Source organism: Phragmites australis, chromosome 4, assembly GCF_958298935.1.
Source record: "Phragmites australis chromosome 4, lpPhrAust1.1, whole genome shotgun sequence".
Lineage (NCBI taxonomy): Eukaryota > Viridiplantae > Streptophyta > Magnoliopsida > Poales > Poaceae > Phragmites > Phragmites australis.
Window position 1 is genome coordinate 8459119 of NC_084924.1, and position 14954 is coordinate 8474072.

The following is a 14954-nucleotide window of genomic DNA, read 5'->3' on the forward strand; positions in this document are numbered from 1 at the left end:
AAAATCTCCCCGGGCTCTCGCGCGCGCGTCCATGCGCATGTCCCTGTCCGGGATGTGCATGGCGCCACTCACTGATGCTTGACCACCCGCTTTAACTAGTCTCCAGCCAGCTCACTCCGGCCGCGCGACAAAGTTGCCAGTCGTGTTCAGACCTCCTCCTCGCCCGCCTGCCGTCGCGCCGTCGCGCGGTTCGGCAAAGGTGGGCGGGCAAGTCGCCCGTCCCGCGTGGATAGGGCCGCTTTTGGTCGCGATGGGCCGCGTGGATTTTCAGTGGAGTCCGACGGCGAAGTGATGTGTGTTGTTTGAATGCTGGTGCTGAAACGCCGTTGCTACGGACTACAACACGAGTGGTCTTCACTTTCAGACCATCGCTTCTGGGCTTTACAATCCTGGTGTGCAACGTTTTGCTTTTTTAAAATCCGCGTAACTTTTTTATACGAGCTCCTATTTAGAAGATTCTTGCGCTTCCACAATCGTAGCAGCGAGTACTATTCGTTAGCAATTTTTTTATAGTATTTTGTTACTGTTTAGTGTACTGTTCTTAGATTTTTGTATTTATTTGTTTCCAGTGTGCGCAATTGTAATAGGAGATGAGCAGTTTGTAAATCTGCAGGATCAGACTTTCGAGAAGTTTGAATAACCCATGGTTAAAGGCTTGATCACATTGATCCCATTGTAGGAAAGTGTATCTTTTATTTTTCTAGATGCATGTTTGTCAATATGAATCTTATATTTAGGGTTTACTAGTACTTTTCCTATTGTCCTTGTCGTTTGTGTCATAATTTGAGTGTCAAGGGTAGAAATACTTAGTTGTGCTGTCAAGTCGGGTGGGTTAAATGTTAATCTGAATAATATTCTATGCAACATGAATTGGATTGGGTAATTTGTATAGCAACTTTGATCATAGGGATAGGCGGGTTGGTGTGATTAGTATGATTGTTGTGTGCGCATAAGATGATGTGCAAGTACCTGCTGTAGATCCTAAGGACCGGTTTGGGAAGTATGTAACCCGGCGTAACAGCGCAACCACGAGGCTTATATGGATACAGTCTGGTCAATTAATTAGATATTCTCCTTATTCTGTACGCACCAGTGGACGGTTGAGTGGCACAAGAGATGGCCTCTTCAGCGGATGTAATCCCTGTTAGTTGTGAAACCTTAGTGGATGCATATGGATTTGGAGGTATTGTGTAAAGGACTTGTAGTGATACTCCGGCTCTACACCTCGAAAGTGTGAAGTAAAACGGGAATCACGACTCGTAGGTAAAGTGTGTAAACTCTGTAGAGTATAAAACTGATTGATCAGTCGTGCTCACGGTCAAAAGCGGGCTTGAACTTTTTCATAATTAGTGAGGGATCTTGGATGGTTGGTTTTAGGTAGTCGGGTGGTGGAACCTCGATGAGTCTGGTAGCCGGGTATGGAATATCTGGTGAGTCTGGTAGTTGGATGGAATCCGATGAGCTATTTTTTTAATGTTTGTGTCATCACACATAGTAAATAAGATTGCTATGTATTTTTGAGTCCTAGATTAGAATGACATATATGTAGTAAACCTGAGTCAAGCCTTTCTTACCTTAAACCTTTTATGTCATACTTTTCCACACTTGCTGAGTACTCTGTGTACTCACGTTTGCTTTCTCCCAACCTCTTGATGCTGCTCAGAAGGTGAGGATTTTGAGGACATCCCTGTCGATGGAGCTGAATTCTAGGAGAAAGAAGATTTTGACTTAAAGACCATGTCGTAGGCTGGCGCTCTCCCGGATAACGCTTGTGGTTGGATGGAAGACCCGCTATCGCTGAAAGTTATCGTAGTGTTTTCTTTAAGACCTAAGAGTTCTTTTGTAATGAATCTTATCGTTATGTAATAACACTGTTATGTTATCACTTATAAAGTCACCGTATGTATGAAAATTTGATCCTGATATATATGTGGAATATATCTGATTTGTTTTCTTGAAAACCGGATGTGACACATATGGTGACTCAACTATTAAGTTCAGTTCGTGAGGTCATTTTTCTTAATATTCCACTATTAATGTCAAGCTAAGTTATTGTAAATTTATCTACCCATGCATATGAATTATGAACCCACTTTAGTATTGAGTTCTTATTCGCTCTATTGTAAGGTTAATTGATTGATACTTGAAATTAATTTAGAGTAGAAGATAAGTCTTTTTGTTCAATGGATCTGCAACGAATCACTGTTCATGAAGAAATGACCTAAATCCCGACAATTCTTTTGTCCTTAGCGCATCCCCTTCACACTTTTTTAGATATCAAGGTCGGGATTTGATTGTGCAGCACCTTCTGAATTCAAGCTATAGCTACTCCATGCATGTGGCATATAATTACTCTTATCGATCAAGTGACTGCATTTGTCTTTCAAAATTCAATATATGCTGATGGATCGTGCAGCATGACTGCATGAGTAATTGATAATCTTCTGAGATCTTTAGAATATAATTTTTTAGTTAAGTTTCTTGTTTTGCGAACTTAGCGTGGCTGTCAGTATGTTTAGGATATGTCTTTCATTTGAGTTGAGTTTTAGCGCATGACATTAAGGATCCATGCTGAAACTTGTTCAGAATTTGAGTTTGATTCTGCATTGAAGTTCACCTGTGTGAGGCTTGAATTGTTGAAAGTGTGTAGACAAGTTTGGCCAAGCCCATTTGTTGCAAAATGGGGAATATTAATTTTCTTGCCGTAAGTGAAGAACATGCTTCCATTTGACCATGTAGAGTTGAAGCAGATGTTTACGATGTTCAAATGTTGTAATTTATCTGTTCTAAGCTTTGCGCTATCTTCTGTGCCCTTTGTACCATAATAGTATATCTGGTTTTATCTTCTGTCAGAAATTAGCTCTTGATTGATGTTTTGCTTTCAGTTGTCAGTCTTTTTTTTTTTGCATATAAATTCTTGCATTTTATCTTATCAATGGAAAGAATTATGAACCATGATGGCCTCCAGTCGACAGTCAAAGCTAATGGGATTGTATATTCTGTCTGCAATCAACTTTGTTGCTGTGCACCTACTAGCCGGACTCCTGTTGAGTCTTAGTTAGCGGTGATACTGTTCTATCCTCATGAACTACTTGTACTGGAGAGGCTAGATGAGCATCTGGCATGTGCATGATGTTAACCAGTATGTGATTTTTTCCCGGTGCCAGTGCAACAAACATGATTTTGATAATGCTTTCAGGTTATTTGGAATGATGGAGCAGAATAGCTTGACACCTGATGAGCAAGCATACAATGTCCTAACTGATACACTATGCAAGTCTCGAAGAACTGAAGAAGTTTATTCTTTTCTTGTCAGGAGAGTAGCCCTAACAAAGGTAACATACCTCTATAATAAATGGTTTTTGCAAGGCAGGCAATACTGACATTGCCACAACCTTTATAGAGAAGATGGTCTATGAGGGATGTAAACCAGATTCATACACATATATTGTATTGTTAGTTGTTACATGCTTTATGTAAACAGAAAAAAAAAGCTGCAGGTTTAAGCTTTGCTTCTACTGGATCAAATGACTTAGGGGAATCAAGTGTAACATTGTTTCCTATACAATACTTATTGATGAAATGATCAAGGAAGGGGAAGCATGGCCATGCTAAAAGGATGTTCAGTGAAATGATTTCATCAGGACATGGCAAGGGATCAATCCATGGGCATTATATTTATCAAATGCTTCTGTGTCAGTGATCAGTTCATGATTCTATTATTGTGGCAGCTGGAAAATTCAGTATACTTTTCTCGTGGAATCCAATGAATCCTTGGGTTCAAAGAGTTATTTTACTGTTCTATTGAAACGATGTGTATAATTTTGTGTTATAGGAGGATTTATTTCCTACTTCCAGTGTAACAGCAAATAATGAGACAAAATCATGGCCAAAGACTGATGGTATTCACATTATTACTGATGTTTGTATTGCATAAATGTAAAAAACTAATGAATACCATCTTGTGCAAAGCTTTGGTAAATATGGGTGTGTCTGAAAAAAGTGAGAACATGGATTCATGTATCTCCCTAGAACATGAATTTATATCCCCAACATATAGTGTGTCCAAAACATAATTGTTTTATGTAGAACATAAACTCATTTCGTGTAAAATATAATTTTTGTTGTAAACGTACGGGCACATAACTAGTACTAATCAAAGACTAAGTAAATTATAATGTTAATCAGAGAAAAAAAATCTAGCAGTCAATCTACCATGAGACCAAGTTATAACGGTTCGGATCAGGTCTGGCCCGAAGTTGGTCGAGTGATTGCGATAGAAGTTGGGCCAGTCTGGGCTGAAAAGAGGAAACGAAGGAACTTGACCCGATGTAAAAATAGGAAAAGAAAAAGGGAGAGGGAGTGCTATCTTGACTGGGCTGATAGGGAGGTGGATTACGGCCTGATAGGGTTTTAGAAGACCAAAAATTTCTGAGAATTGAAGAAGTTCAAATTCAAATCTGAATAGAATTCAAAATTTTACTTTGCAAACAGAAATCAAACAAAAGACAAATAAAATCCAGAACTTCAAAATGCATAGTTGTGGACTTTGTGCACGTTTTTGATTATTCAAAATTTAAATTTCATACCTATCTGGGATACTTAGCCCACAATTGTTTGAATTTGTCTTGAGTGTGTTTCAAATTTACAACTGCTCAATTTTTTTAGTGATTTTATAAGATATCAAAACACACGGTGCTATACATTTTGTAATAAATTAGATTGAAATAAATGCAATTCAATAAACTATAATCAAGTGCATTACTTTTGTCCTTAAATTTGTTATAGTTTCAATGAAAAGTATACATTTTTGCATGGGTTAACGACTAGTATAATTAATTGATCAGAAAATAGTAAGCTAGAATATAGTGGTGCCAGAAAATAGTTCTGGCTATGCCAAACATGGCCTAAGCTGCTCATTTATATAAAAAAGTGCTTAAGCTGCTACAGCCGATCTGCAAGGTCCAGGTTTCATGCTAGAGCTACACCCGCAGATGAATTCATTCGGAAACTGATAACAAGATGTCGATGCACAAGTTAGCACGAAATTCTAGTCGGCGGCCTTCGGTCACAACTCACAGCAACGAATTTGGTGGCCTGGTGCTGCTCAACCTCGCCTTCTTTCTCACCTTTGGTAGCTAGACTAGCTTGTCGGTTCTGAAAAACGAAAAGATCCTATGCAACTCAACCAAACGTCACCGTACTGATCTTTGCCGATACATTTTGGCCTGTAAATTTTTCTTTCTCGGAAGAAAGCAAGTGTTCTTAATCAAACCAAACAAACCGATCGACAAATTGTACTAGAAGAACTGCAAATTTTGCTGCTTGCTCTTTTAACTTTTGCAAGCACGGACAATCCTAATTCCTATCCTAGAAAGAAAAAGGTACGGAGCTAAATACACAACATGGCGATCCCTGGAAAATGGTCGACCACATCATCTCAGGAATTTGCTGTCGCCGCAGAGGAAAAACGAAAAAAAGAAGAAGCGGCACCGCAAGCCGAAAGCCGCAAAGCCATAAAGCCGCCACGGCTGGGATCGGCGTCCCAAGGACGAGAGCGCACGCACGGACGAGGGAGAGAGACGACGGACGAGAGCGCACGCACAGAGAGGAGAAGAGAGAGAAATCGAGATCCGGGTCAATGGAGACGGCGATTGTGGAGCGGCTCGAGGCGGCGGTGGCGCGACTCGAGGCCGCCGTGGCCTCCGGCTCCTCGCCCTTGGCGGCGCCGCGCGACCTCGACGCCCCGGCGGCGTCGGATCCGTCCATCGTGGCGTACGACGAGTTCGTCGCGGAGGGCGTCGGACGCCTCACCGCCGCGGCTGAGAAGATCGGCGGGAAGGTGCTGGACGCCACCAAGGTTCTCGCCGAGGCCTTCGCCGTCGCCAAGGACCTGCTCGTCCAGGCGAAGCAGCTACAGGTACCGGACGCGTTTTCCTCTTCCATCGATCTGGTCGGTGTTCATGTGCTCTGCGATTAGATCTCGAGGTGTTTGGCAATCCGATGAGTAAAATCGCGGGGGAATGACTCATTGAGCTGATATGTGGAGGCACATTTAGGAAATTTCGGATTTTGTTGATCAAGACGTAGTGTGCTTGCTCAGATCATTCTGTTGGAGTGGTTTCACTAACACCAGTGTATTTTAGGATTATTTGCGTACATGTTATGCAGGCATTGGTGGATCTAAACAATGCGTTGCTTCTTGTTACATCAGTGAGCAATTTTTTTTATTGTTGTTGTGCAGAAACCTGCATCAATGGCTGATGCACAGGACTTCTTTAAGCCCCTCAGTGATGTTATCACAAAGGCAACTGTGATGACGGAAGGAAGAAGGCCCGACTATTTCAATCATATGAAGAGCATTGCTGACAGTCTCCCTGCTTTGGCTTGGGTTGTATTCTTAGGGAAGGATTGTGGTTAGTAAAGTTATAATTATTCCCTTGGCTTAATTTTTTTAGTCTTGTCAATGCTTATACAAAACATGTCGCTGATTTCTTTTTGTTCGTCCTCTCTGTAAGGCATGAGCTTCCCAACAGCACATGTGGAAGAAAGCTGGCAGATGGCTGAGTTCTATAATAACAAGGTATGCTTGCTGTATGACCATTTTGTAGTTTGTGCTTGGACATCTATGCATATAGTTGCAACTAGATCCACATTTTCTTTAAAAAAAAAAGACTATCACAATGCTTCAAGGTTATTACTTTCAGATGGGTTCATATTAGATTAGTGAGACGTAATGAGAACATACTGTGATTATATTCAATTTTTTTCAAGTAATACAGTGGATTTGACATTCCATTTTGTTACTAGGGGTCTACCGCACCAGCTAATCAATTTTGTTTCTGAAAAATTGAATTTGAGGCAATTTTATTACATATATCCCAAATGACAGTGAGTAGTGGAATATCGTTTTGGGTAATATTTCTGCAACAAGAATTCAAATAAAACCAAGTATTTCTATCGACTGCATATATGGAAAGTTTTTGTTTATCAAGTAGTTATTTTTGAGAAATATTTGTATTTGCTACTCCAAAGAAACACAATACTAAATATGCCGCTCTGAAAACTCAGAGAAAAATGCAACCCTAGAAACACATTTACCCCTTCCACTTTTTTTTTATTTGACGCACTAAAATCAGTGCCGTCGAACTTTAAAAGTTTGATCATTAATATGTTTAAATTATCAGTATTGGCTATGTGAAAAATTATATTACTATATTTGTCATTAGAAATGTGTTCATAAATGTATAATTTATTAGTGTATGTTGATAAAATTTACAAAAGTAGCGGTCATAGTTATGTTTCAAAGACTGCAAAAAGTCAATAGCGTCAAATTAAAAAGAATGGAGGGAGTATTACATTTATGTAAACAAAAGATGACTGTATCCTTCTAAAAGTGCAGCTCTAGAACAGATTATTGTTGACTTAATTTCTCTCTTATGCTCCGTTTACCAATTAATTTATTGCGATGCACTAAGATGCTCTTAGCAATTCAGCTGAAAATTTTAGTTCTAGAATGAAGCATTTGCATCTTCATACTGTGTTAGATGATGAAGCATATACATCATTTTTTCTTCGTAGATTCTTGTAGAATACAGGAACAAAGACCCTGATCATATTGAGTGGGCTAAGGCTTTGAAAGATCTATACATGCCTGGGTTGCGGGATTATGTTAAGAAATATTACCCTCTTGGACCTGTCTGGGGTCCTGCTGGAGGTGCCCTTGTTTCCCAACCAAAGGCAGCTGCTCCAACACCTAAAGCACCCCTGGCTAAGGCTCCCCCTCCACCAGCTCCTCCTTTGGCACCTCTTTTTAGCACAGAGAAGTCTCCAAAATCTTCACAGCCTAAAGAAGGGATGTCAGCTGTTTTTCAAGAGATTAGTTCAAAACCCGTGACTGCAGGTAGATGGAAACACATGTTTTTTCTAGGATTTGAGGATTTATTCTTTTACTCCCAGAGCTGAATAACAGACATATTAAACCGCATTATTGTTGCACAGGGTTGCGAAAGGTTACTGATGACATGAAGACTAAAAACCGTGCTGATAGAAGCGGTGTTGTCAGCAGCACTGCTCCTCCTCCTGCTGCAGCTCCTGAGAAGGCTTCTCGTGCAGGGTCCTTCTCCTTCAAGTCTGGACCCCCAAAACTGGAGCTTCAGATGGGACGCAAGTGAGTTTAGCTTTAGCACTGGTTCTTAAAATCGTACACCATGCGGTATATTATCTAAGACATTAGAGCAGTTGGTCTGCTCTGGTATATTTTGGATTTGATGATTGGTAGCCTGTAACAACACCTACCAGGCTCAACCATGTTGAATATTTGGGTGAAACATTGTTTTGTTTGCTGGGTTGCTGCAGCGAGGTGGCACAAAATGTGCAATAATGGGACTTTGCCCTTTGGGCGTAGTAGGAACCAGGAACCTGTACAGGAAGCTAAAATTAAGCTGTTGGTTCTCAATCCTGTTTAATGACTTGGTTATATGATTTATTTGCATGTGTCAAGGATTTAGGATGGAATGAGATGGATTAAGGATTATTAATGATGATTAAGGGTTATTAAGGTAGAGTAAACAAATAGCTCTCTTAGTGTTCTTTACACCTCATTCATCCTCTATTTGCATCACACATCCAGCCAGCTCAACACCATCTTATCATCATCTCAAGCAACCCTCACTCGCATTTCCTGGTTGTGTTCTGAGTTCGGACCAAATGGGTTCGTCTCGTTCAGAGAGCTTGGACTTTTGCATTCAACCAATCACAGCTCACCTGTCCAGCTTGCATACTAGGCATGTCTTATGATCTTCTAGAATGATCATGGCATCCTTAAATAGTTAAATACAATAATGATATAATTCTGGCAAAGGACTAAGCTATACCTAGACACAAACAGTACATCACTCCTTTTCAACTTCTGTTACACTTGATATAATAATGTATTGCCCCCTCCGTCCCAAAATACAGGGCGTATTAGGATTTGGAAAAGTCTTTGAAGGTATACTTTGACCATTAATTTATTTTACAATATATTAACAATTTCCACAAAATCAACATCGTATTAAAAGATCTATGAAATATGGATCTATGAAATACGGATCTATTGATACAACTTTTGTACATTAAACCATGCATCTAATTTGACTAATTATTGGTCAAAATTTACTAAGTTTGACTATTCCAAATCCTAATACGCCCTATATTTTGGGACGGAGGGAGTAACATGTTACCATAAGATGCCCATCTGTTAATATGTGTTTCATCCTGTGACTAATGGCAGATGGGTGGTCGAGAATCAAGTTGGTAAGAAGAACCTTGCTATTGATGATTGTGATTCCAGACAATCTGTCTATGTGTATGGATGCAAGGATTCTGTCCTTCAAGTAAATGGTAATGTGTACCTTAGTTTGGATGTACACTCTTCTTTATGTTTTGATCACAACAATTATTAACTTTTTGCAGGAAAGGTTAACAATATCACCGTTGACAAATGCACCAAATTTGGAATCGTTTTCAAGGTTAGTGTGAACTGTTCTGGGACAAGAGGTCCTCAGCTAATTTATTCTATTGTTGTGGCAACAATAAATTTAGCTATTATGTGTTTCAGGATGTCGTAGCAGCTTTTGAGGTTGTGAACTGCAATGGTGTTGAGGTCCAATGTCAGGTATTCAATGTTTTATAATGTCTATTTATATTTGTAAATGCATTTATCTTATCTATGAGTAAAAATCTTTTTCTTGTTATTGTCCCTTACAGACAGCTCTCTGGTGTTGATATATTTTTTTCATTATCTGGGATTTTGTTTTGACATTGTTTCCTTGGCATTCCTCGCTGTTATCCTTGTAGGTAGATATCTAGTCAGTCTGTCATAGGGAAAATCTATGATATGATTGTTGCCCTATTTATGATCTCTAATTTCTCTGCCCACTTATATATCCTTCAAAATAGCTTCTTGGATTATAATTTTATTGCTTCCTTACTCCAATGAGTCCTTCAAATCTGAGCACACACATGCTTTTTGAAAGCCTTGATATAACTGACATCCACTATGTTAAATGTATATACACTGTGTTGTATTTAGTTCTTAGTGTAGAGTGTTCTTTGCATATTGTTGCACCCATATTCTTGTATATTTTCCCTTTGAGCCTTTGCAATAGAGTTGAGCTGCACATTGTGACACACTACATAAGCTCATTCTATGAATATTAGTTTTGTTATTTTTCCTACTTATATTGTTGCCAAAAGACTGAACTCCTTGTCTTTTACTTGCAGGGTACGGCACCAACAATATCAATCGACAACACATCCGGATGTCAGTTATACTTAAGCAAAGATTCGCTGGGAGCTTCAATTACTTCAGCTAAATCTAGTGAAATCAATGTGATGGTTCCGAGTGGCGTTACTGATGGCGATTGGGTAAGATATGATCTTAACATTTTTTCCTTTCATATGTATAATACTGACATAGTTCCAAAACTTGTTGTAGTGTCAAACAATTAAAAAAAGCAAAAGAAATTTGGCAACATGTTACATTTTGCAAAGCTATGCCCATAGAACACTGATGTACGAATATTGATGGTATATTACTGTGACTTCCTGATTATGCAGAAGCAGAGTAGATGACTAAGTTTATTGCCACATATTGATTGGATTTTGAAAGTTTTCTTTAGATGCATATTAAAGATGCCATAATATGTTTCCTTTTTTTTTTTACATTTGTTACATTCTTCGTTGCTGTTGTACCTTTTTTTTGAGTAAGTTGTACCTTTTTTTTGAGTAAATTGCATCAGCGGTCCCTAAACTTATCGAGGGGTGTCATCTAGTCCCCAAACTCTCCTCAAAGTGCTGATTTAGGTTTTTAAACTTGCTAAATGTGTCATCTAGGTCCAAATCCTGAAAATGCACCTTTGAGTGTCAGCAGTCGAAGGGGAACTTTTCTGATTTTGGACCTGGATGACATATTTAGCAAGTTTAAGAATCCGAATCTACACTTTGAGAGTTTGGGGACCTAGATGACACCTCCGGACAAGTTTAGGGACCGTTGGTGTATTTTACTCATTTTTTATCATATTATGTGACATGTTGATACACATGCATGGCATTTAACTGGGATATCAGTTTTGATGTCAGACTTCCTCTTTTCCTTTTATTAGCAGCCTATTGAGTCGGTAGCACGTGGTAGGCTGCATATCACATATCCCTGTTTCTGTAAATGTTTTATACTCTTTTCACCTAACTTCAGCTCTTATGTTACAGGTGGAGCATGCTTTACCTCAGCAGTACATCCATAGTTTCAAGGACGGGCAGTTTACCACGACACCAGTTTCACACTCCGGAGCATAAACCTGATGATAGCGGCTATTCTGTGTGTATTTGTTTGATGCCGCCTTTGCCTTGTTTGAAGATGGTGGTATGTTGAGAGTTGTAGAGGTTTTTGGTCTCTTTTGGAGCACTGGACCTGGTTTGCGATTGTTCTCTTTACTCAGTGGGTGCCTGGGTGGTGTGTATCTTTTGTTTACACATGGTTCCGTTTGATTGGTATATTTGTATGCCAACAAAACTACTTTACTTGGTGTATGTCTTTAACTGATCATTCTTTGACTATGTGAACCTCTCAATATTTCAATGGACGCTTGCTCTGTTGAGTGTCTCGTTTCAGATGATTGTTCTTTAATAATGCGACGATGGCAATCTGCCTGCATGCTGCTTCCTTTGGATATCCACTTGTATCACGACCCTGGCTGCTTGTCTGGAGGTTGTTTACCCTCCCTGCACTGCTGCACACCTGGATTTGAGTTTTCAGACCGACTCAGATGTCCATATCCCTCTCTAGCGAGTGTGCCCTCATCTCCTTCAGCGAACTCAAGAGTTGCTGTCCATTTTTTTAAGAAAAAACATGTTACAAAATATCCAGATCGATGGTAATTTATTTATGGTACTGAAGCGTGTTCATTGCTGCATCTTGTTGTCTCGACGGGTACTTGGAACGGAGCAACAAAACTTCATTGCGAAACCACGCACCAGAAATACTATGAACCAGAAAGTCTAAAGAAAGGTACCTCAATACATTGGCCAGAAAAAGTCTAAAGAAAAAGGTAATATTAACATCTGCAAAGCTATGAACCAGAAACCAGCAATAATTGGGAGCACTGAGAAAGTGCGAGACGATTCAGCAGCATTAGGATGAGAGCAAGCACTGGCAGCCCCCCTCGCCGTCCCCGTCCCCGGCGTGCACACACTGGAAGGCCCTGCCGCCGCCGTCGAGCCCGGCTGTGCCGCAGTTACCTACATCAACGGAAGCAAGAGTTCCATCAGAACTCAATTCTTCAGAAGAAGAGAATAAACTTAAACCAAGAAGAGGACAACATCATGTAGTAATACCACCTGCGGCTGCTGCCCTGGCATTGGCATTTGTGCTGGCGCCGGCCGCACTGATGTCGTCGTTGCTGGTGCCGGCGCCATGGCCGGTCCCAACCAGGCCGTTCCGTTCCCGAGCAGCCCCGTCGGGTACATCTCGGTGAGGCTGGTCTGGAACAGCCCGAAGTAACGCTCCGAGGCCTTCCCGGGCTTGAGGTCCTCGTCGTACACGGCGAAGATGTACGTGTCCACCGACTTGCCGGGCACGCGCGGCGTGCCAGCCATGGAGCGGAGGTGGGACACGAGTCCGGACACGAACGCGCGCGCGTTCTCCACCGTGGCGCCGGCCTCGTCGGGGTCGCCCTTGTGCGGCCACCCGGTCTCGGCCACGACGATCTCCACGTCCTTGTACCCTTTGGAGTCCAGCGCCGCGCGGACGGCGTCCACCTGCGCGTCGAGCATGTTGGTGTACGTGAGCCCGGAGCCGGCGTCCGGCCGCCCGGCGTTGGGCTGGAACAGGCAGAAGGCCAGCGTCTCCGGCCGTGGGTCGCTGAGGTACGCGAAGTAGGGGTACGGGTTGATCAGGAACGGCGAGCCCGTCTTGCTCAAGAAGGCCAGGAGCGGGTCGAGCGCCGCAGCGAGCTCCGGCTTGAACGCGCCGGAGGACGGAGGGTCGGACTGCGCGAGCACGTCCATGGCGTTCACGGTGGAGACCTTGATGCTGGAGTTGGGCGGCAGCGCATCATAGAGGTTCTGCATGGCCGGGACGAGCTGTGAGGCCAGCGTGGCGTCGGCGAAGAGGACCTCGTTGCCGACGGATACGGCGGAGATGGCCGGAGACGAGGGGCTGGACGGGAGGTGCGCGGCGACCCAGGCGGCGGCCGCGGCGGGCGAGGAAGCGAGGTTGGCGATGTCGCCGTTGGCGGCGCCGAGGAGGAGGGAGATGCCCGTGCCGGCGAAAGCGGATGCGACGGCTGGGTCGGTCCCGTAGAGGCGCACCTTAGAGATGGTCGTGGACTGGAGGAGGCGCGCGGTGGCTGACGGCGGCGGGAGGTTGTCGGCCACGTCGCCGTAGTTGATGCCGATGAAGGACTGCGGCGCTGCAGGCACGTGTGTTAGCGTACTGACAATATGCACTGCGGTTGCTCTGTGACTAGTCATTAGTGAACACTAAATTTTATTAAGAACGTTATTTACTTCGAATTTTTTCAAGAAAATAAGAATTTTTCAAGAAACCAATAAAAGTTTCACATTCCACGTACGATTCTTTTGAAATTCCCGCGCTCCAAACGTCCAAACTCGTGACAAACGATTGACAAAATGCATAAACCAACGCACAAAGATATAAATGAGTATGGTAGCCGAAAATTGGGGAAGCTTAAGCTCAACTGTCCAATTTCACAAGTCAAAATTGAAATCCGTCCAATTTTCAAACAGACAAACTGAAACTGGCAAGCTGCATTTCAGTACTCAGTATACTTGTAGTAGGTGTCACCGTGTCACTGCACAGCGCTACATGTCGCCGTCGCATGATGGCATGACGAATCGACGGCCGGTGCATGTGGTTCAGAAAGCTCCAGCGAATGCAAACACGGCTCCGTTCTACACGTACACGGGCTTGTTCCTTTCACTATCTGCCAACGAAGAAAGCCATTTCCGAATAGTATAGAGAACCAGTAGCTTGCTGTGGGGAAAGAAGAACTTGTAGCAGACGGAGAGATTCAGCTAAAGAGCTTGGAAGTTATCTGAGCTGCGTTACACTGAAATTTTCCTAAACTGGACAAAAAATTTGTGGTTGACAACCAACAGCTCGAGCTGCTCAGCTCGAATTTCCACGAAAAGAAACGAACAAAAAATCAAGTTGTTCAGCAAGAACGAAGCTGAGATAAACTCGAGGAGAGCTGTACCTGCAGAAGGAAGTCGAACGAGCTGCAAGAATGCCAGGAGAACAAGCATCAGCTGCCTCCTCTCTGACATCTTCCGTTCTCCAATCTCCACTCTCTTGTAGACTTGCACACACACAGAAACGGAGAGGTGATCTGGTGTCTCTCTCTCGGGCTCGCAGCTCTGCTGCCTCTTATCCTATGGCCTTCACCTCCTCGCTTTTCCCTGCACCTGCAGGCTGCAGCTATCTAAGCCTCCCCTCGCCCAGTTGCTTAGCGAGGAGGAGAAAGAAAGAAGCAGAAAAATAATAAGGCCCTAAAGCCTTCGCTAAAACGTGTGGGAAAGCAGAGACTAAAGCGCTAAAGCCCCCCTCCTCTTCTGCTAAAAGCAAACCCTCTCTTGCGTCCCGTCTTCAGAACTGCGAACGAAGCCGCTGGTTTGTTTGAACTGTGCGACGAGGGAGGAAGCTGGCTATGGATCAAGGAATGCCGGAGCGAGACGGCTGCGTCTGGATGGGTGACGCGTGTGCACGGCAGTCCTGACCTGACGACCCATGGACAGGCCGGGAGAGGTGAGATTTGGCTATAATGCGATCACGGGTGATCTGTATTGAGTTTAGTGGAAGTTTATATAGAGTATATGATTACTTATATGGTAAGTAATTTTAGAGATGAGATCAGATTGTTAGATAGGAATATGTGTATCACACATATCCTTCC

General features: G+C 42.6%; 2 protein-coding genes across 2 annotated transcripts; one reads left to right on the top strand and one right to left on the bottom strand.

Annotated features, from left to right (window-relative positions):
- Positions 1-5421: 5421 nt before the first annotated feature.
- On the top strand, positions 5422-11652 carry LOC133915557 (cyclase-associated protein 1-like). The gene is made up of 10 exons (XM_062358766.1): positions 5422-5920; positions 6245-6416; positions 6519-6583; positions 7582-7903; positions 8002-8170; positions 9275-9384; positions 9457-9512; positions 9602-9658; positions 10267-10410; positions 11251-11652. The coding sequence occupies exons 1-10, from the start codon at positions 5423-5425 to the stop codon at positions 11335-11337; spliced, it is 1680 nt and encodes a 559-aa protein (XP_062214750.1). The 5' UTR covers position 5422; the 3' UTR covers positions 11338-11652.
- Positions 11653-11893: 241 nt separating this feature from the next.
- Positions 11894-14822, bottom strand: LOC133915558 (glucan endo-1,3-beta-glucosidase 7-like). The gene is made up of 3 exons (XM_062358767.1): positions 14259-14822; positions 12379-13451; positions 11894-12279 (listed from the first exon to the last, which is right to left on the bottom strand). Exons 1-3 carry the CDS (start codon positions 14326-14328, stop codon positions 12055-12057), a joined length of 1368 nt encoding a protein of 455 aa, XP_062214751.1. The 5' UTR covers positions 14329-14822; the 3' UTR covers positions 11894-12054.
- Positions 14823-14954: the final 132 nt, after the last annotated feature.

Coding starts and splice junctions, on each gene's coding strand:
- LOC133915557 (XM_062358766.1), top strand. CDS start 5,423: ATGGTCGACCACATCATCTCAGGAATTTGCTGTCGCCGCAGAGGAAAA. Junction 9,385..9,456: donor TTCTGTCCTTCAAGTAAATG/GTAATGTGTACC, acceptor AACTTTTTGCAG/GAAAGGTTAACAATATCACC. Junction 9,513..9,601: donor AATTTGGAATCGTTTTCAAG/GTTAGTGTGAAC, acceptor TATGTGTTTCAG/GATGTCGTAGCAGCTTTTGA.
- LOC133915558 (XM_062358767.1), bottom strand. CDS start 14,328: ATGTCAGAGAGGAGGCAGCTGATGCTTGTTCTCCTGGCATTCTTGCAG. Junction 13,452..14,258: donor CGTTCGACTTCCTTCTGCAG/GTACAGCTCTCC, acceptor ACGTGCCTGCAG/CGCCGCAGTCCTTCATCGGC. Junction 12,280..12,378: donor TGCCAGGGCAGCAGCCGCAG/GTGGTATTACTA, acceptor CCGTTGATGTAG/GTAACTGCGGCACAGCCGGG.